Source organism: Mytilus edulis, chromosome 2 (genome assembly GCF_963676685.1).
Source record: "Mytilus edulis chromosome 2, xbMytEdul2.2, whole genome shotgun sequence".
Taxonomy (NCBI): Eukaryota; Metazoa; Mollusca; class Bivalvia; order Mytilida; family Mytilidae; genus Mytilus; species Mytilus edulis.
The window spans coordinates 18,964,971-18,988,279 of record NC_092345.1 but is presented as its reverse complement, the minus strand read 5'-3'; the positions used below and the strand labels follow the sequence as shown (position 1 = coordinate 18,988,279).

General features: G+C 31.3%; 1 protein-coding gene across 1 annotated transcript; it reads right to left on the bottom strand.

Moving 5' to 3' along the window:
• Positions 1 to 542: 542 nt before the first annotated feature.
• LOC139510752 (fibropellin-1-like) lies at positions 543 to 18,734 on the bottom strand. Its single transcript, XM_071297280.1, has 9 exons — positions 18,701 to 18,734; positions 17,636 to 17,749; positions 16,754 to 16,879; positions 15,624 to 15,845; positions 5,233 to 5,349; positions 3,614 to 3,844; positions 2,446 to 2,588; positions 1,589 to 1,682; positions 543 to 1,000 (listed from the first exon to the last, which is right to left on the bottom strand). The coding sequence occupies exons 1-9, from the start codon at positions 18,732 to 18,734 to the stop codon at positions 861 to 863; spliced, it is 1,221 nt and encodes a 406-aa protein (XP_071153381.1). The 3' UTR covers positions 543 to 860.
• Positions 18,735 to 23,309: the final 4,575 nt, after the last annotated feature.

Here is a 23,309-nt window from a genome sequence, read left to right as displayed (position 1 = left end):
GTGATTGGTAAATGTATACTACTATTGTGATTGGTAAATGTATTCTTCCATTGTGATTGGTAAATATATACTACTATTGTGATTGGTAAATGTATACTACCATTGTGGTTGGTAAATGTATACTACCATTGTGATTGGTAAATATATACTACCATTGTGATTGGTAAATGTATACTACCATTGTGGTTGGTAAATGTATACTACCATTGTGGTTGGTAAATATATACTACCATTGTGATTGGTAAATGTATACTACTATTGTAATTGGTAAATGTATACTACCATTGTGGTTGGTAAATGTATACTACCATTGTGGTTGGTAAATGTATACTACCATTGTGGTTGGTAAATATATACTACCATTGTGATTGGTAAATATATACTACCATTGTGATTGGTAAATATATACTACCATTGTGATTGGTAAATGTATACTACCATTGTGATCGGTAAATGTATACTACCATTGTGATCGGTAAATGTATACTACCATTGTGATCGGTAAATGTATACTACCATTGTGATCGGTAAATGTATACTACCATTGTGATTGGTAAATGTATACTACCATTGTGATTGGTAAATGTATTCTACCATTTTGAATCTGAAACAGACTATGAATACCTGATCATGCCCCATTCCTTCTTGAAAAACAGTAATAAATGTCGCACATTCTTGACATTTTATAATAATTTCATCCACCTGTATCTTGACACTGTCATATGGGCACATTTAATACTTTCCAACATCAGTGAAGACATTTTCACAGTCTTTTGAATGTCATTTAATTTAAAATATTCTGAGTCCAACACATTAATGTGGGATATAATCTCAAAATTTAAGTTTATTGCATTTAAGCTTCATATAAGCCTTTCTTCTGGTGGTGGTTTAAGTACTTGACCTAGTTCTACTCTGGACCCTGTAACTTCTTGTCTGCTGGGACTATATGTTCCTCTTGTGACCCTTTTACTGCGAGCACATAACACAAACACAACTATCACTGTTAAAGAGAACTGATAGGAAATTTATAATTTAGATCATAGATTTTGTTGAGCTGAAGGTTTAGCTAGCTATAAAACTAGGTTTTACTCACATTTCTCTCAAAAAAAGGCCTGTACTAAGTTAGGAATATAACAGTTGCTTTCCATTCCTTCCTTTTGGTGGCAAAGTCTAAACTTTGATTTTGACCTTTTTTTTTTAAATTTCTCTTTGAATTTACCATGTTTTGTATTTTAGTTATACTTTTTTTACCTTTTTCCAATCATAAAGACCACAAACAACATGCGAGTTGATTCAATTTTGAGATTATCTCATAATGCATTTGATATTAATCATTTTGTTACAACAGTGAGTGAAATGGAAACAATAGAAAAGTAACTCTTTTTATGATAAGGGTAAAAAAACAGTTTGTTTACACCTTTAGCCGTACTGATTAAACCGTTTATCCTAAACTACAATCCTACTTTTAGTCATAGTAATCAGCCAGTTGAAACAATTCTGAGTGTGTGCAGGGGAGGTAAAACTTTTTAAAAACAATTTACACATAAAACATTAAAATTCAAATTTTACGATTTTAAAGAAAACTCACCAACAACAATAGCAATAAGTATAACAGCTACAACTGGTCCAATGATATACCACATAATGTCATTTTCATTATCTAGTCCTTGATATTTCGGATCCTGAAAACATTAATATATTTAAAAATTTAAAAATAACAATCTTTATTTACCAAAGTCATAACAAAGTATACATAGATAGACGAAGGTTGTGTGAAACATATTACAAAATGTTAGATTCTCCTTTTTGTACACAAAACAAAAATTTACCCAAATTACATAATTTTCTAAGATTATTAGAACTCATCAATTGAAGATGTTTATATACATAAATAGCTATGTGAAAAGGACCTTCTTCAGTTAATTTAGAAAAAATGTAAGTATGAGTATTGCCTTCATATCTAACACAATTTGAACATGAACGGATCCGTGTTGAAGGCCGTACTTTGACCTATAACGGTTTATGTTTTACACATTGTGACTTGGATGGAGAGTTGTCTCATTGACACCACATCGTCTTATATCTGTATGATGCTTGATGTGTGGTATAGCTCATTCACAAGGATATTTGTAATTTGAAAGTGTGAACTACTATAAAGAAGAATACAAAGTTTTAAACATTTAGAATGGTAACATTCTTTGTTACATATTATCAAACTAAAATGTCAATGTCACGCTTATTCTACCCATACACACATCCAGTAAAAATAAGACCTGTAAAATAACAGAAGGATAATCCTGTCTCAGAAATACAATTATCTCCCCTTAATCATATTATGCAAGGATAATTTTCCTCTATGCAATACTTAATGCCCCTTTGGACAAGCAGCTGGGACATACAAAACACTCACATGAAATGATAGTTTACAATATACTGGTACTGTACCTTTACAGAACATCTTTTGCCTACATGTCCAGGAAAACAGGTACATGAGAAGTCACCAGGATAATTTTCACAATCTTCAAAGTTAACACAGGTATCAGAGGCGCATTCATCTATATCTTCCTCACAGGTTTTATTTTTGTAACCTTTGAAAGAAGGCAAACATTTACATCTTTTGAATTATCCAAATATGTTGCAAAAATTTTTAACAGAAATTTGCTTCCATGCAAATTCTTGAAATCAAAATGATTATTATTCAAATGAAAATCTTGTTTATTTACCCACGGTACGAATAATCTGTTTTTTCTGGACTCATTCCCATTGAACTCTTATAACTCTGTAGAATTAAACATATTCTAACATATTCGAGAGGGTCTAGAACAAAAAGAGATTGACATGACCTGGGGAGAAGCCGAAAAAAGGCTTAAGACAGAACTGTTTGGCGAAATCTTGTTGCGACTTTATGCTCCGCCAGGAGCGAAGAAGATAGGTAGGTAGGTAGTGGTCACTAACATGCTTAAACCCGTAATATTCTTTATGTTCCTGTTCTAAGTAAGCAGCCTTTAGATCAGTGGTTGCCATTTGATTTTAGAAAATTGTTTTGTCAGAAATAAGGCAGTTAGTTTTTTCTATTGAATTGTTTCATATTTTTCATGATAGGGCCTTTTATAGACAACTACATATACAGTAAAGATTTTTCTCATTTCTGAAGGCATTACAGTGACCAATAATTGCTTAAATCCACTTCATTTGAAATTTTGGGGATAGTTGTCAAATTGACAGTCATCCCACATCTTCTTATTTTTATATACTAACTATAGTTAGTTTGGTTTTGCCAAAGTCTGCATACAAGCCTTTAAATAATTTGTACTCTTTTAAGTACTTTAATTCATGAATCATCTTTACCTATTAAATCCAGGAAAAATTGGTAGCAAACAAATATAATGAATCCATAGTAAGATGGAAATAAAATGCCACTTTGATTGACATCTAATTTATTAAATTATAGTTTATACACACTATAATGCATTTGGCAGTTATCTCAGGCAATAACATAACATTTATATTTAGCTTTTTAGGAAAAGTGCCCTAGAGGGTGTATCAATACATGGGATGCAATCATAATCAGCTATCCCATCCACCATCCCCAGCTTTTTTGGTTTAAACTTACCTGTGTTGTTACAATCACAGAAAAAATCATTGACTTGATCACTGCAGTTTCCACCATTTTTACATGGTTGAGTTAGACATTCGTTTATATCAGTGGAACAATTCTTGTCAGAATAACCAGGGATGCAGTTACAATAGTAATCACCCTTTAAGTTGGTACAGGTACTGCCATGTTGACAGAAGTTATAAAAACATTCATCTATGTCAAATAGACAATGGTTGGTTGTCCATCCTGAAATGAATTCAAAATTGTTAAATACTACAATTATACTATACTATAGTATACAAGTATACTAACATTCCTATAATCCTTTTATTTTTATTCAAAAACATATTGTACTTCTGATGTTAACAATTTACTTCACTAGTTCAGCATATATATAAAAATAATAATCTATGGATACATATCATCAAAGCTTGTTGGGTAAAAATTGTTTCCAGATATATTTTTACATTTCCGCTATTAATTTACCAGTATTTGGTGGGGTTCTTGTTGCTCATACTTTTGTTTCCTATGTTGTGTCTTGTCTTCTATTATAATTGTCTGTTTGTTTTTTTCTTTTTTTAGCCATGGGGTTATCAGTTTATTTTCGATCTATGAGTTTGACTGTCCCTCTTTTACTAGTATCATTTTAAAATATCATAATCGTAATGAATCAGTTGAACTACCAACTATTTAATCAACATTCTATTGTTATTGGTTGAAACAATTTGAAATCCCTCTAAGTAAGATACAACCTTTGATACTTTTCAACTTAAAATCATTCATGAGACATGCCTCAAATTTTGTAACCTTTAAAGACATATAAAGATCAACCTAAAGTCTTCAACAAAAACAGCAAATACCTTTTAACACTTAAAGCTAATTTTCTAATGCTTGGTGAGTAAGACTTTGGGTGGCTTTCGTGCTTTGTTTGTATAAATGTTTGCTAAAGCTTGTAATTAAGATTGACATCTGCAATGTAGATTGTGCAGTTTCTGCATGTATATCTATATTTGATGATCATTTAATATCGCAGTGCTTACTTTGCCATTACGATTTGGTTGACTGTTACGGAATATCTGTTTCACAGAATAGCAGATATGTTCCTTTTGTTGTAACTACAATCCCGTCCTCTTTTCACGAATGTGACAGACTAAATAAGACTTGTTACCAGATGGGTGCCACATAAGGAATAGGATCTGCTTACCCTTCAGGGGCACCTGTTATTACCCCCCGTTTTTGGTGAAGTTTGTGTTGCTTAGTCTTTAGTTTTCAATGTTGTGTTTTTGTACTATTGTTTGTTTATATGTCCTTTTACTTTTTTAACATTTGCGTTGTCAGTTTATTTTCGATTTATGAGTTTGAATGCCCATCTGGTATCATTCGCCTATGAATAATTTATTTTGCCATGTCTGTGCTATGCTTACTTAAAATTAATGTGAACTTCACTAATTTTAATTTGCTTGATTAACCATGCTACATATTGATATATTAAAGCTCTATAGAGCATAATTTTGTAGTTTGTAACTACCAGATATATGGAATCTAAATAAAGCTTTGGTATTCATATTGTTCAAAACATGTTATTTCACTCACTGTAAATATGTGTTTTAAATAGTGAGTAAATATGTTCCTACCCTCTTTACAAGTACAGTTGTAAAATCCATTAACTTTTTCTTCTTGATAACAGTATGCTGTTTTATTCGGATGGCATTCATTGTCAGCGCACTTTCCTTTTGATTCACACAACTGACCTACAATTCAAATTAAAAAAAATTGTCATATTTTTTTATTGTAATTCTTGGTTTCTTAATAAAACTCTGAAATTACCTTCTAGATTGATAATATATAAATATATTTATCTAGCTCTAGCTCTTCAAAAATTTCTAGGTATTTCATTGGTTAAAAGGCACCATGTAGAGACCCTGTATATTTAATATGGGGTTAGGGGTGTGGTTAATTTCAATACACAGTTAGTAGTGGTGTTACATTTTGTACATCCCTTTGTAAAAACAACACAGCATTGAGATAAATCTGAAACCTTTCAGACATCAGATTAAGAAATTGATGATGGACCATTGAAATTAATGCAGAAAACACATTAACAGCTCACAAGTTAGATAGACCAATAATGTAAGAAGGTGTTTTATATTGAAGACTTGATCACTTTTTAGGCCACTAGTCTAAAGCCACATTAAAACACGTTAAAATGGTTGGTACCGGTAAAATGAATTTGATACACAAAGTGCTCTTGACCTATAATACAATTTATATGGTTCATCAGTAAATTCCATATGGGATTCAAGCTTCTCACCCCATATGGAATTTACTGACCCCTTATATGTCTTATATATTGTATTAGGTCAATAGCACATAGATATATAGTAACTAGTAATATATTTTCATAGTCTGATCCAGGGGGGCCCTCTTTCATGGAAAAAAAATGGTTGATTATATAGGGAATCACTGAAACATGACTTGAGTGGGCCCCCCCTTAGGTCAGTCAGTGCCCCCCATCCCTTTATGAAAAGTTCTGGATCCCCCACTGGTTTTTTTTCACATGAACAATGTAAATTATATCCTTTTGTGTATGAATTCACAAACAACTACCGGTATAAATAAGCTGAATTTTGGTTGTTAGTGTTACCAGTCATGTGCCCAAATTAATCTAAATATTGCCTTGCATATCCTCAGTCTAAAAAAAATAAAGTCAAAGTACAAACCAACCATGCCTTGTTCTACTAGATAAAAATTTAGATATTATTATACTAACCCAAAACACTAGTAGTATGGAAATACTAAATAGATGTAGGCCACAGCGAGCAAATATTTTATTTCTAACAGGTATTTTTTATTTTAGATTTTTACAGAAGCGTTGTTGGCCTAACAGCTCTTTAACATTTATTATGGTAAGTTAAACAGTATACACTGGATACAGTATAAATATCAATGCTCAGTGTTGTTATAATATATCAGTATATATACTTCTCAATTACTCATTTGCTTCACTTATGACATGTATCGGTATTTCCCTAAGGGAGGTCCATTAATGCAGTAATAAATTTTATAAAATCATAAATTTATTGCAGAAAAGTATTGCTTAAGTATAATAAACGTATTGATTTTGGTAACCAAGTTTGACTGCTATTCTAGGTTATAATATTATTCCATTGTCCATTTAGAATTAAACATAAAATTTTAACACAATTGTATAAGAATTTTTCGACATTCAGGGTTTTGGGTTGATTTTAGGTACAATTACTTTTACTCCTAATTGCAAATATATAAATAAGAAGATGTGTTATGACTGCCAAATGAGACAATTCAACATTGAATTGAGACCAAATGAAGAAGTAAGCATTAATTAAGGTCATCATACAGCCTTTAATAATAAGCAAAATCTATTACAGGCTCCAAAATGGCAAATGTAAAACAATTCAAGCACGAAAACTAACAGCCTCAAAGATGTACAAAACATGTTGCCTTTTATCATGAAAGCAAGAAATACACAAGAAAACTTCCTGTCTGGGATCAATTATATGAAACCCTAATAGGAAAGTTTGAGACTTAAATTTATTGTAAAAAAAAATCAAACATTTAACAAACCATTTATCAGGTGGCTAATTTGTGCTATAAAACATTGAAACTTATAATTTCTGTTTACAATGTATTTACTTTTCCATGCCTTCAATTAGATACCCAAAGTTTATTATAATCCTTAGACTGCATAAGTTTCAGTATACAAATAAGTTTTTAAATCAATTCATCATAAAAGGCAATAAACATCTATTACTTCGGTTTAACTTCTTTTAGATATTTAAATAAATGAAACAATACAACTCACAATAGTAAAATGAAATACAGTGAAACCTGGGTAAACCGAACCCTGATAAAACCGAATTTCAGTTTAAACCGAACAATTTTCAAAGTCCCACAATATTTCCCTATCAATTTACGTTAATATAACCTGAAAAAACCGAACCCTGTCAACACCGAATTCCGAACGATTTTTGAAGGCTCGATAGTAAATATGTAATTAAAAATAACCTGTCAAAATCGATCGATAGCAATCAAAACAAAAAAGTATTTTTAATTATTTGCATGATTTCATTAAACAAACACAGGATGACAGAGTATCCCCGAGGGTATTTGAGGTTAAATTAACTGGTGAGTTGTTATGACAAACTAATTAGCATGTTTGTGTCCATGTATTCAGTGATCAAATGATTTATGTTGTAAAGAAACGTTAAACTGGTCAGCTGCCCCCATCGCCGAAAATGACAAGAAAGGAACTTTCCCTTAGATCAATTAAATGCACTTTACTCAAATAATTATCGTGACTGCCATTCTGTAGCTAAACTGTTTAATTAAGTAATAGTTTTAAAGTTTTAAAGCCTTTCACTGGATTAGGAAGTCATGCAACACGACAGGGTCAATGGCTTTCGATTGCCGGATTCCCTTGAGAGGCCCTATATATTTGATTCGGTTGCTCCTGAAGACTTCCGTAAGCTATTTAACAACGATAAAGTCCGAGAATAAACTGGACACAACTGGACCCCTGCTGTTGTTTCACTCTTATCGTGTTGCGAAGTATCAGTCAGCGGGTGGCAAGTTTAGTCCGAGAACTCGTTTGTACAATGACGATCTCGACTCAACTACGGAATCGTCATTTGACAGTGACTTGGAATATGAATTGGTCAGTGAATTAATGGATTAGAAAATAATTATAAAAAGCAAAATTGCTCCACGTCGGACATCATTGAACGATTTATACATTGTAGTTTCACAGCGCCGAGCGTGATTGACGGAGTGTCGTTTGATTTATTAACAAAAATGTAGCAATAGGTCTATCTTTATCTACTTATAGTTTTACGTTTACATCTATATCATCACGAAAATAAATAGTCGTCTGTTGTGTCACCTATAATCCCTTGTCAGTAAGTGCAAAAATTATTTTGGTGTCGACTTCCGTTTACCTCTACAATCCGAACACCTGTGAAAACCGAACATAACGCAAAGTCCCGTGGGTGTTCGGTTTGGACAGGTTTCACTGTAAATATATCCTTAAACAGATGACAAAATGTCCTTTATAAACTTCCTGTATGTCATAGTGAACACCTATATACCCCTAGGAGCCATGCAGGTATCCAACATTGACTCAAAATGACTGCATTTACTGGTTAAAACAATCAATGCACACAGTTTGAAGTCTATTACACAATTAAATAACTGTACTGTTGGCAAATTATTCTCGTTGTCGAATTTTCACAGTGAAATTAATCTTGAAATTTGTGTTATGAATCTAAGAGTCTGAAATGACTGATTCTATATTGAGAACATCGAAAATTTGACACTTTACCGTTTAAAACAAGTGAAGTTTGAAGTAAAATTTTGATTATTTCTCAATCAAAAAGGCATTTGGGTAACAAAATCCATTTTTTTAAAAGAGGAAAATTTGTAAAATCCTGAGGGCACAATGTATGTTTTAATAATAATATGAGGCAGGCATTACCTGTGAATGGGGACGAAGTCTGTATTATTATTTTTTTTATTCAAACATGTTGATAAACGGAAATACCGTAACGTTTCCGATATTGGTTCTGTTGTTAGGGATTTAATTGTGACGTTATTTAAGTTATGACGTCATATTCAATGTAAACAAAGAAACGCTGTTATCAGGTAACGTTTTTTTCATATCAAACAATTATTAAAAATGATTGGGTGTTGAATTCCTTCCTATATTTGTTGATATGTTGATAGATATACATTTTATTCAAAGTCTCATGCCAACAAGACCGGAAGAGGAAGCAACAAGACCGGAACAGGAAGTAGATCTGAAAAAAAGTTAACGATTTTTAGTTCTATGTAATTTACAACTAAATAAATGAAATTACTTATTGTATCTGTCTACGCTTTTAAAAAAAAGTTTTTGTTTATGAAAATAATAAAAAATAAAACTTAACTTACCCAGTATAGACAAATAGTACTTGACAAATTTGGAAATAAATACATCCCATAATCACCTAACATAATATTTAAAACAAACTGGACACCTCTAATTACCTGGATTCTATCATATGTATACATATCGCTTCAAGGAAAACATTGTCTTTTGTTTTACATATACAGAAATTACCTAGAGCATTTTATGACAATGTCTCTTTAAAAGATTCAGATTCAGATTCAATATTTTATTAAAGTCTCTCCACTTGTAATATAATCATTATAATATAAACATGAAATAAAACAGCAATTTTATAAATTAAAATACAAGTGCCATACTATAAAGAACTATGCGAGACTATAGAAATTAAACTAAATTATTACTATATAATTATCATGTCTCTAAAACATTTCCGTTCTGTAAAACCATATAACTACATAACCTAAATTATTTCAGTTCTGTAAAAACATATCTATTAATCCAGCATATAAAAAAATATTTTTTCTACATATTTAATTTTGATTTATACTTTTTGGCTAAATCTGAAAAATAAAGTTGACTAAACGGTATGCGTTTTCTCGTCGTTTAAGGTAACAGGTACGTAAATGGCTTGCCCTGCGATTGTTAAAAGAAATTGCATGCACGTAGAACTTATTAAAAGAAAATGAAAAATCGAAAAATTTAAGTTGGTCACCGATCTAATTTCCGAGTTCCAGACATTTGAAAATGGTTTGGAAACAACCTAAAGTACATAGACATAACGTTAAATTTAAACAAAAAATACGAAATTTCAAGCTTTAGTTCATCTGCAGTTTAAACCAATCCTACGATTTTTCTATAAAAAATAAATGAATTTAAGGTATAATTTTCCTTTATTTTGACATATAATTTTCATGGGGTTACCGAACTCCCTTTTTATATATCAGCCGTTGAAAGGGTGTTGCTGACGGGAAAAGATAGAAAAACCACGACGTCGCCGAAAGGATTACCCAACGTCAAGGCTATATCATCAGAATTGTAAAGACAACGACTCCTTCATTATAATTTGTTCGGCTATTCAAATGCGCTATAGAGCATTATTCTGTCTGAAAAAGGATTCAACATGTTCAGTACCTATTATTGTTGTTTTTTCAGTGATTATACGAGATCCTTTAGTATTTATAACGTATTTCTGTAATTATTAAATACAATGTTAAAGGACATCTTTAAAAAAATTACGATAAAAGATCTGTCATTAAAATAGATTCTCCTAATGACGAAAAACATTCAATGTTCACATTTTCGACCACAATTTTGCTGCTTCACAATAAGGGAGGCAAAATATACCGCGCAACGGTAAATTGAAATATAAGCCAAAAACATACTAACAATGCCATTGGAAAATAAAAGAAAAACGGCAGAAAGACAAACAACTTTACTAAAAAATGGTAAAAGTGACGCCTCCAAAATTTGTACTTGATCTTAGTTTTATGGTAATAAGAATTGCGTATACGTTGCATTACATTTGGTTGATGCAAACTAAACTTAGAGAACGGAAACAAAATATGTAGCAGTTTTCAATTTGTTAATGAGCATAACTCTAGAACGGTAAAAGTGACGCCACCAAAATTTAAACTAGATCTGAGGGTGTTTTTATTTTTTTTTGTTATCAGCATTGTGTATAAGTCTTCTAAAATTTGGTTGAGGGAAACTAAAGTTAGAGAATAGAAACCAATTTTAGACAGTACGACGATCGGACGGACGGACAAGTGTTAAACTTAATGCCCCTCCGCTACAGCAGGTGTATAAATAAAAACACAACAGTACACTGTTATTCCCCCGATAGTTGCAGGGGGTCAAAGTTTGTTGCATATTATCTTTACTTTTTTCCCACCGTTGTATATAAATTCCAACTTATTCATCTTTTTTTTTGTTATTCGGCTTCGCCGCAGTTGACAATATTTTCTCGGGGTACAAATTTGCTCTATCCCCCACTCAGCTATGTATTGTTTTTAATGGACTTTGAACACACATTGTACGACGTTCAGATAAATGTATCCAGTCTAGTCTAAGATTTCGTGAGCTGTAATGATCAAGCTAGCAATGTATATAGAAAAGCTGCATGTGATTTTGAAGAACCGCCTTCGAGCAACAGCATTATGTACCTCGTAATTTATGTCAACAATATTCCTGTTCATACTTTAGAATTTTTTGCTAAGTTTTGCGAAAATTGAGAAGAAATACGTATAGCTAAAATAAAAACTATAATTCATTTTTTTTTTATAGCAGCATTTGCACATGTATACAAACAGTATCAACTGAAATCGAAATAAATGTAGTTCTGAAATTTTTGCGCATTTTAAAATGAATTGATTGATGCACGCAAACTTTTTTTAGTATAATATATGTACTATGCGAATTGTTTTATTTTTGAAGTGGCGGTAAAGAGTAATTTTCAATCAGCGGATCTCTATTTTTCCCTTGCCGCTTTTTCATGTTGGAAAGCTTGTAATTCACACAATATTTTAACGTGTTACATTTATTTTAAATTTTTGTTCATTTTGAAAGACAACTGTATTCCCGTCTGTCCGTGCATAAGGCTTCATCCCCATTCCGATTCTCGTTCATGTTTATTGTCCCTTTCTCTTGCTTACCCGTCTAAAATAATTTCGGACATTATACTAGTATTTCACGAATTTCATGTCACACAGGCAGCAATTAAACGTTTGATTTTTAATATTTTTTAACTATAAATTATTTGTTTTAAAATAGTACTATAGTACTTTCATTTTCAAATTCTATTTAAAGACCATATCGCGGACGTGAAAGAAAGCACTGTAAATAAAGGTTTATGTATACATGTATTTAAATATTTTAATGGTCATATTACAGTCATAACAGGAATATCAAATCGAGAATATTAGTATTAATCTCTTTTTTTTTGTCGATGATTGTATACATGTACGTCCTAGCCGTTTTCACTGTGACAGGTCAGTTGCTTTGGAAATTTTATTTCTTTGAATGCAAATGACTGAACTTAATTGTCTGATAATGTAAGTCTGTGACTATATTTGCTATGCCTATGGGATTTTAATATAATTATAAAATGACAATATATAGTGTAAGTTTTATATTATTTGTTATTGTGGGAGTTTATATGTGTAATGCATGTACATTTGTACATGTTTATGATATTCTTATCAATACTACATTCCGTTTTTCACGTCCCATATCAACATTCCCGATTTTCAAGTTAAGTCTCTGATCTGTGCTGATTTATACCAGCCGTATAAATCGGCACAGATGTATGAACAGTAATCCCAAAGTATAAAAAAAATACTTCCGAGACCCATTCTATGTACTTTAAACAGTTTGGAGAAACATTTTCTTGCAAGCTTTAAGTTGGTCAACGCGTACAGAACAAGTAAACCCAACTCAAATCCTCTCCGGCCATCACGACATGCCAAGTTTCTTTTATTTTCATTTGAGGGAAGCACTATTTAACTGTTACAAGATATTTGATTTTACATTTTTCATTTTTTGCTACATTTTGATGAGATGCATTCAATACTCTTCCAATAAATTGACCATATTCCGACGAAGCGGAATATATTCCGACATCTTGAAAATATTTTTTCTGGTGTACGGGAGATAACTCCCATAGCAACAAACGTCGATTTTCCCGTTTTCCGCTAGAGGCGTTCATTTACGTACCTCTCACCTTAAGAATGTATTTCGCGACATTAATTTGCTTTTATCCTCGCCGTTCCACTATGATCTCTGCACAGTGGTGGATATTTGTCTCATTGGCAATCATACACTAACTATCTATTGATATGAAATATAAATTTGATAATAATTACCTTTGCAGAATTTCAAGCGGTCTGTCATACTTGTTGAAAATGGGTTGCATTGATACCCTTATATTTGAAATTAGTCTGTATTATAACTTTTGTCTATTCGTGCAAATATTGAAACAGTAAATGGGGAAGAATAAAAAGAAAGAAATAGACAACAATATACTCCGCTTTGAGTAAAAGCCAATTTCCATTGTTTTACTGTTATTTCCGCATATCTTTTATTTCCAAAAGCGCAAACAAAAACTTTTTCCAAATATTTTTTTCAAACAAAGTATCAAAGAAAAGATTCACAACTTTGATCATAAATATTAGCTTACAGGTGCTAATAATAAGTTTGATTTAAATGTGTGTCGAAGGTGAAAGTTATCTCACTTGACATAAGACACAAACACGTTAATCATACATGTATGTTCCATACATGGCCTTTTATGATAACGATATGTTACTCATCAAAACTGTATGTCTATGTAATACCTTTTACACCTGAGTAGTTAACGAGATAAATCTACATCGAAGCAGAGGTAGACACAGGTAAAAACGTGTACTGTACTCGGTAACCAAGTGAAAGGATTATCCACAATAAAAAAGATTTGCCTGAAAATTACTGAAAGCTATTTAAAGTCTGTTCTTTTTATAGGTTTAAGAAATGATTGTTATTTTAAGAAACCAAAAAAAAAAACCTTGCTACATGTACTAAAAATTGATGCTTTATGTACTACAAAGAAAATTTATGTGCTGCATCAATCACTTATATTATAAGAATCAAGACTCTAATATAAATTAGAATCAAGGATTCATACAAGAACAATTTATTGTTACCTAAAAGTTTAGCATTTACCTTTTAAGACCTTCAAATATAATTTTAATGACCCATACACCAACATGAAAAATAAACTTCCTTAAATTTTACTACCGATCTTGTTAAATAAAATTGATAATGGAAATTGGGAATGTGTCAAAGAGACAACAACCTGACCAAAAAGCTGAAAACAGCAGAAAGCCACCAATGGGTCTTCGATACAGTGAGAAAATCCCACACCCAGAGGCATTCTGCAGGTGCCCCCTAAACAAAAATGTGTACTAGTTAAAAAAAAAATGAATCTGTAAGGGAAACCTGTATGAACTGCTTGGTAGGAATTTTTTGTAAGGAAATAAAGATACTTTAAAGTATGAAATGTTGATGAAACATTATCATAAATATCTGTAAATTATATCACTTACTAAAATTATAAGATTTCCAATTTCCATAATATCGTTATGATCATTTTGTCAACAAAGAATAATGATATATTTTATAGATATTTCCTTTAGTGCGTTGTACTATTCTGGATAAAAATTCCAAGGTTTACCAGTAAATCAATAAGAAAGTAATTGTTCATTATTGATAAGAAGTATTTCAGACAGCTACATATGTTTAAGTATAATATAAAAGCATGATATGTCAATTTATTTCTTATTGTTAATTTAAAGCATGTCGTAACAATTTCTTGGTTCATTAAGTTTACAAGTCTTCTAGTGTTTTGTTTCCATATTTTAGTAAAAAGTTTGATTTATTTTTCAATAAATGACCTGGTTTTTCACAGTCTGCAAATATAGTTCTCTTTAATTAAAGTGAATTTTTTCTTCGTTTTTTTCTTTCCTTTTCTCATTCATTTCTTATTTTTTATTAGGGGTGGAAACGAAAGAAGAGATTTTTTTATGTTGTTTTTTAAAAGATGTTTATATGAAAAGAGTGTTTAGGACAGATGCAAAAAGGTAATAAACAGGTTTTTGAAGATCTCTGGACATGTTTATTATAGGATATGGATGTGTATTGGCTAAATTTGTAACATGCAGGAGTGCAATTTTTCTGAAAGTTGGATATATTTTTGGACTTGAACTGTACATTGCACACACAAAACATTTGTCAGAAAAAGCAGGTGCAATTTTTTAATGAGACAAAACGTTATTAAGAACTAATAGAGGAATTGTGATATGTGGCCAAGGAGAATTTCTACTGTAAAGGGAGATAAGTCATAAACTTTGCCAAAAAGTTATAAATTTAGTTTTATTTTAAGGAAGGGGCTCAACTGGAGGGGAAGGCAGTACAAATCAGCGATCTGGAATGTCAGTAGATTATTAAATCTTTAACATAAGCAAGAAAACAAACATATGATAAGTCATCAAAATGAAGTTCTGTAAAATATAGCATGAAAATGTTAATGTTTACAGAAAGAAAAAAAAATCTATACAAATAACAACTTACCAAAATAATATTGCTGACATGAACATTTCCATTGGTTGTTAGCTATCCCACAGGTTCCAGAATTCTCACAAGGAACAAGGTCACAGTTAGGGTTACTGCAGTTTTTACCTTCATACCCCAGGGTACAAGAACAATTGTAATCTCCGTCAGAGTTTGTACATTGTCCTCCATTTTGACATGGTGATAATTCACATTCATTCAGGTCCACGTTACAATACTTGTCTAAAAATAGTCAAATATAAAACTAATAGCTGTAAATTCGAAAATTATTGCAATGTTTTTATTGTTGCAAAAAAAATGCTATGTACAGGGTTATAATTGCAATAAATTAAACTCAATTTTGAGAATTGTCTTTACATGAATTAAACAAGATTTTCTAAATATCGCAAAAATTAAAATCGCATTTAAGTCTAAAACGACAAAATTGCAATAATATCTGAATTTACTGTATCCAGCAAACTGATCTTATTGACTTTGAGAGAGATCATCATTCTTAATTGGATGTAATTATGATGTGATAGAGCAAGTAGAAATTTATGCAGGACTATGACATTGCTGTAACATAATATGCAATGCAGTACTACAATATGAATTTATTTCAAAAGTTAACTTGACAGGTTCAATCCACCATTTTCTACAAAAGAAAATGCCTGTACCAAGTCAGGAATATGACAGTTGTTATCCATTTCTTTGATGTGTTTAAATGACTTTCCGTTTTGAATTTTCCTCGGAGAACAGTTTTTTTGTGATTTTACTTTTACCTTGGAATTTGAAAAGTTAATTAGATAGAAAATTTTGCATTGTCAGGCCTTTATAATTGCACATATACATGTACATGTATAAGAATTGGATTGATAACAACTCAATTTTCAGAGTAACAGACTTTGAATAGAGATTTTTCCAACCAGGAATAGGATAACTGATTTATTTATATTAATTCAGATAAGGTTTGTTTCTATTTGACTCAGCACATACAGCCCGTAACAGAGTAGTGATCGAATTTGACTCAGCACATATGTTATAGAAACTATCGCCTCTGTATCCTGTACCAGTATAGTCACAGAGAACAATTATATCCCCTTGCTTCCTGTCCTCTAACCATACTCAGATAGAGTCACTGAAGTAATTACCTGTGTATCCTGTTTCATAGCAATCACATTTAAATGATCCTGGTGAATTTTTACATTTTCCTCCTCTCTGACAAGGTTGTGTTTGACATTCATCAACATCGACCTGACAATGTTTTCCTTGCCAACCTGCAAATTCAGTGAAATATTGAAACAATGTGCTAAATAAAGATTCTACCACTGTATATCTATGGATTGTGATATGATATATATTCACTCAAGACAGTAAAACTTTCAAATTAAAGACACGAGGATTGCAGAACGTTTTAAAAATTTAAAATTTATCTGTCAAGAATGGATATAAGTATATATCTTATTGCACAAGATTTAGTGGTGGAATATGTCTCTCTAATGGTTTTTAAACAATATGTAGACACATTCAATTCTTCCTTTCGAGTGACCCTAAAAAAGATGTGTTCTTTCTATGTGATGTCACCAAGCATGGTCAACTTTTTTCTTTTGACACCACAGGAGGAATTCAGCGGAAAGCGTTAAGATTTGACGTCATAATCAAATTTTGACTAAAGAAGAACTAGATCAAAGAAACCACACATAATGATTTCATACAAATAATCAAAAGGTCAGGAAAAGGATAAATTGTGTTAGAATTATAGAAATGAGAATTTTAAATAATTAAATGTTTTGATGCTGATGCTTTACATTTATTGTATCATTTTCAATTTCAGTGTTTTCTAAGCATTAAAAAATTATTTTTTGTAAAAAAAATAAATAATTGTAATGAGCTTGAAGTCAATTTACTGCTGATATACTAATATAACGTATCTCATATGAAGTCATCATGATAAGACCAAACGAAATATTTCTATTTTATATATATTTCAAAAATATATATCCTGAAATCTATGTAAAAAGGGTTTTACTTACTATCGGTACAATTACATATATAGTCGTTCACCATATCTATACATGTACCTCCATTCTGACAGGTGCCTGCACTGTAGTTATCAGTATATACTAAACAGTTCTTACCAGAATATCCTATAAAAGGTAAGTCTCAACTGAAGTTGGGCACAACAAAACTATAGCACTTCATTTTGGAGAAATTCAAAGTTTATTATCATAAGTACCAATAGATACAACACTAAAGTATGATCTGTAAAACACACTGAGCCAGCAGTTGTTGTTGAAGTAACTTACTGTTTTCTGAATTCAATACTTCTGAAAATTATCGTTGAACAACTAATATATGTTCATTTCACAATTGACATTATCATTGCTAGGATCGATATTAACTGGAAAAAATACGAGGGATTAATTTTGTTAATAAAAAAAAATCATTTTTTCCCCAACAAAATTACCCTTATATAAAAATAAGAAGATGTGGTATGATTGCCAATGAGATTACTCTTTACAAGTGATAAAAAAACCCAGTAATTAACAGGTTTACATTGTAGGTCACTGTATGGTCTACAACCACGCGTAAAACCAATACAGCATAGTCAGCTTTAAAAGGCCTCATGCATGTATTAATCATCTTGAATTAGTTCGGTTTCAGACATCATGAAATTTCAACTTCAAAAATAAAACTACTTTACAGCAGCCGTATTACCAAGTGTTATTGTAATTATTTATAGCCTGCACAGTCTTTCAGATAAAGTTTTGAACTTTAATTTTTCATAAGTAATATAATTTTTAAGTATTTCAAAATGAAAACGGTAATAAATTGCTGAGGCGCGCAATAAAAACATTTCATTAGGTGATCTCAGGGCAGCTTGAGAGGAGGTATGAATGACATGCACACTGGTAATCATTTGTCTTTGATGTACAGTTGGAACCCCCCCCCCCACCCTTGAGAGGAGGTATGAATGAAGACAGACAGATTCGTTAACCTGATGGACAAGCACACTGGTAATCATTGTCCATTGATGTACAATTGGAAACCCCCACCCCTGAGAGGAGGTATGAATGAAGACAGATATATTTGTTTACCTGATGGACAAGCACATAGGTAATCATTGGTCATTGATGTACAATTTCCACCATTTAAACAAGGAAAATATTTACAATAGTCTATTAGCTTTTCACATAAATATCCACTGTATCCACTGGGACAAGTACAGTTAAAACTTGGTGTAGACTGAAAAGTAGAAGAATAAACTGTTATAAAGTCTTAATTAGCATTGTTTTTAAAGTGATTTCTTGCATGTATTTAATACGTTCTTTTCTTTTATAAATTTAGGTCAATTACAATTTTGCAGGTTAATACTTGGATTATTAAGTTGAAGAACAAGGGAGACAACTACTTTTCTTTAATAAATTAACCTTATTAATTGTTGTAAACATTTCTATCATATCAACTATTGCTTGTCAGTTAATAAAAAAATATTCATCATATCATATTTAAATGCAATAATCTTTGACCACAGAGATACCTTATGTATATATATATATATTATATAGTGTTAATTTTCATGTGGTCTTTATTAAAATCGTGTGAAAGCTTAATGTTTTTATTACAATTTCCATCCTCATTAAAAAAAAACTATTACATGACTTTGGAAAAACGATTTTTTACAAGAACATTCAGAAATAATTATACGTTAGTATTAATCTTCATGTGGTTTTTATTAAAATAATTGGAAAGCATTATGTTTGTATTTCGATATACATCCTCATAAAAAATCCAATTACATCACTTTGGATGTTTTTTCTATTTTACACGAGCTTTGGAAAAACAATATAGGATTTTTTCAAAATTATGAAAAAGACCTTAGGGGAGAAATTTTAATGAACAAGAATGTGTCTATAGTACATGGATGCGGTATGGGCTTTGCTCATTGTTGAATGCCGTACAGTGATCTATAGTTGTTAATTTCTGTGTCATTTTGATCTCTTGTGGAGAGTTGTCTCATTGGCAATCATACCAAATCTTCTTTTTTTATATATAATAGACACACAGACTGAAAAACATAATGCTGCTAGGTGGGCAAAAAAATGAATTAAAGTAGATGTGGAGTATATATGTCAATGATGCAGCATATTTACTTGATTTAAGGTGGTACATAAATCTACATTGAGATACGTTGTGAAAAATCAGTTAAATGTTTTCATTGTGTTTTATTGTTAATAAGGAAAATATTAATCTTCATATTGATAAAATTCAGTGCTTGTCAAACTGCTTGATAAAATGTGTTGTTCAAGTTTTTTGATTTTTTATTTTTTTGCAGAAGGGTATAAGTCCATATTTTGTCACAATTCAATGAAAATTGATGATTCAAACTAATTCAGTAAAGTTGTTTGGTACCACCTTTAAAAAGATTGGTATACTTACCCCTGTTAAATCCAGACACTGTCCACCACTCTTGCATGGTGCATCTGAACAATTTGATGCTGCCTGTGTATATATATATATAAATAATTATTACAATGTATTAATTCACTATTAAAACAAAGAATTTATATAATTAATATAATTTTATTCATTGCTATACTTTTATCTACTGTAGTCTAGTATTAATTGATGCGATTTTCATTGAATCAGGTATAGGAAATATTTTGGCGGTTAATATTGTGACGGATTCAAAACTTTTATCAATACCTTTGCTTGTGCACTTTTAAATTGGCGGATTTTATTTTGGTGGTTTTGATCAATCCACCAAAAATAATAGAAAATTTACACCCCGCGAAAAATAGCCCACTATACAGTATTTGAGCCAAGGAAAATTTCATAGATATTGGTTTGCATTTTAACTTTATTTTGTATCTAATCTAAACTAGAGGCTCCAAGGAGCCTGTGTCGCGCACCTGATATATTTTTTTGTAAACTGCATTTTACCCCTATGTTCTATTTTAAGCCAAGTCGGCCATGTTGGTTGACAGGCGGAGTCAACCGACAAAGGTTTTAAACTAAATACCCTAATGATGATTGTGGCCAAGTTTGGTTAAATTTGTCTCAGTAGTTTCAGAGGAGAAGATAAACAAATATTTACGAAAAATTGTTAAAAGTTGACTTTAAAGGGCAATAACTCCTTAAGGGGCAGTTGACAATTTTGGTCTGTTGATTTATTTGTAGATCTTACTTTGCTGAACATAATTGCTATTTACAGTTTATCTTTATCTATAATTATATTCGAGATGATAACCAAAAACTGCAAAATTTCTTTAATATTACATATTCAGGGACAGCAACCTAACAAGGGGTTGTTTGATTTGTCTGAAAATTTCAGGGCAGATAGATCTCAACCTGATAAACATTTCATTATATGTCAGATTTGCTCTAAATGCTTAAGTTTCAGAGATATAAGCCAAAAACTGCATGTTACCCCTATATTCTCGTTTTAGCCATGTCAGCCATGTTGGTTAGTAGGCGGGCTCATCAGACACATGTTTTAAACTTGATACCCTTATGATGATTGTGGCCAAGTTTGGTTAAATGTGTCTAAGTAGGTTCAGAGGAAAAGATTTTTGTAAAAGATTACAATAATTTACGAAAAGCTGGTAAAAATTGACTATAAAGGTCAATAACTCATAAAGGGGTCAATTAACAATTTTGGTCATGTTGACTTATTTGTAGATCTTACTTTGCTGAAAATTATTGCTGTTTACAGTTTATCTCTTTCTATAATAATATTCAAGATCATAACCAAAAACTGCAAAATTTCTATAAAATTACTAATTCAGGGGCAGCAACCCAACAACAGGTTGTCTGATTCATCTGAAAATTCCAGGGCAGATAGATATCAACCTGATGAACATTTTTACCCCATGTCAGATTTACTCTAAATGTTTAAGTTTCAGAGATATAAGACATCGATGACTGTGGCGAAGTTTGGTTAAAGGAGTAGGTTCAGTAAGACCCCTTTTTGGCCTCAAAATATAACAGTTTTACAAAATTGTGAAAATATAATCGTTAAGCTACTTATTGAAAAGTAGAATGATTATGCTACATAAATATGGGCTGTTTTGGACAATACAATGCACATATATCGGGTACTAGCATCATTAAGTCATGCTAATTTACTGAAATCTTCACAATTTTAGTATTTTAGTTAAATTTTAGACGGTTTCCGTCTTAAATGAAAGTGGCCGCATTCGTGTTCATTCATGTTATTGAAATGTAAGTTGTATTTAATGATAATACATAATATATATAAAGGTTGAGGATAAACACGGATGCGGCCACTTTCATTTTTGACAAAAACCATCTGAAAAGTGACGATTTTTGGCATATTTGATAGATTTTTCATATTTAAACATGAATCGATGCGTTTTTAATGACTTAATCAGTTAAAATCTGTCATATATAATAATTGAATCAATTGAAATAAACACTTAAGTGTTTAAAAAGTGTCTAAAATATTTCGTTAGATGAATTTGAAAATTGAGGCCAAATTCGGCCCTTATCGGACCTACTCCTTTGGTCCAGCAGATTCAGAGAAGAAGATTTTTGTAAAAGTTAACAGACGACAACGGACGACAGACGCCAAGTGATGAGAAAAGCTCACTTGGCCTTTTAGGCCAGATGAGCTAATAAAAAAGAGAATGTCTGTTGGTATGTATGCATCTGAACACAAAATGTTACTTATAGCAATGGTATGTTATCCTGAATCTCCAAACAAATTAATCATTCATTCCAGGTATAAATCATGAATTTATGTGAACATAAACGCCTGCATGATCACAAATTACTGCAAAAATAAAGGTCCAATCCTGAAATTCTGATAAATGTACTTCTGCCCCTATTAATAAGTTCCTAACTTGGTGTTAAAGATATGTTAAAGAATACTCAAGTTATTCAACAGACAATTTGTGACATATAAGGAATAAGCTCAAGCTAAACATGAAACAGTTTCAAATGATTTGGCCAAACTTGAAAGTTAACTTTAGGTAGCAGGAACCTCAATGTTACTTTTTAAAGCATTATAAAAATACAAAATACTGGCATCTAAAACCTCATTTGTATGACTATCTAAATTAAACTTTGGGGAGAAAACAATCAACTTGTATATATTTAACATTAACCATGCTAATAAGAGCTGTTTCTATCATTGACAAGAGTCAATAATAAAAAAGTGCAAAAGAGATATTACATCAAAGTCTAACTTGGTCACAGCTCTATACAATGGCATAGGTTGAACCCTGAAAGATTGGGGCAAGTATTGACCTAATTTCAAGCTTGTTACAGCTCTGAATTTGGATTGTGATCAAATATTTGACACAACATAGGATTCGGACACAGAAATAATGTGGTCTTACCGCTTACATGTTTGATATTGGACATCCACTTATTATGGTCCAATATCCAAAATCTAAATACATGGTCAGATTGGCCAACTTACCCTTTAGACCTTAATATTGGTGAAATTAATAACAGAGCCCACATCTTAATACACAGTAAGATTTAGCATGTCAAAGAACCCATGGGCTAATAGATTCATTTTTTGTTGTAATCAAATACTTTAATTTAGCACCCAGAATTGGATTAACTTGGAAAACTCACTCTGATTGGACCCAAAATCACAAATCTTAATACATGCTTAGAAACCGCATATCAAAGAACCCCAAAAAATTTAATTTTTCTGAATTGATTAATTAAACA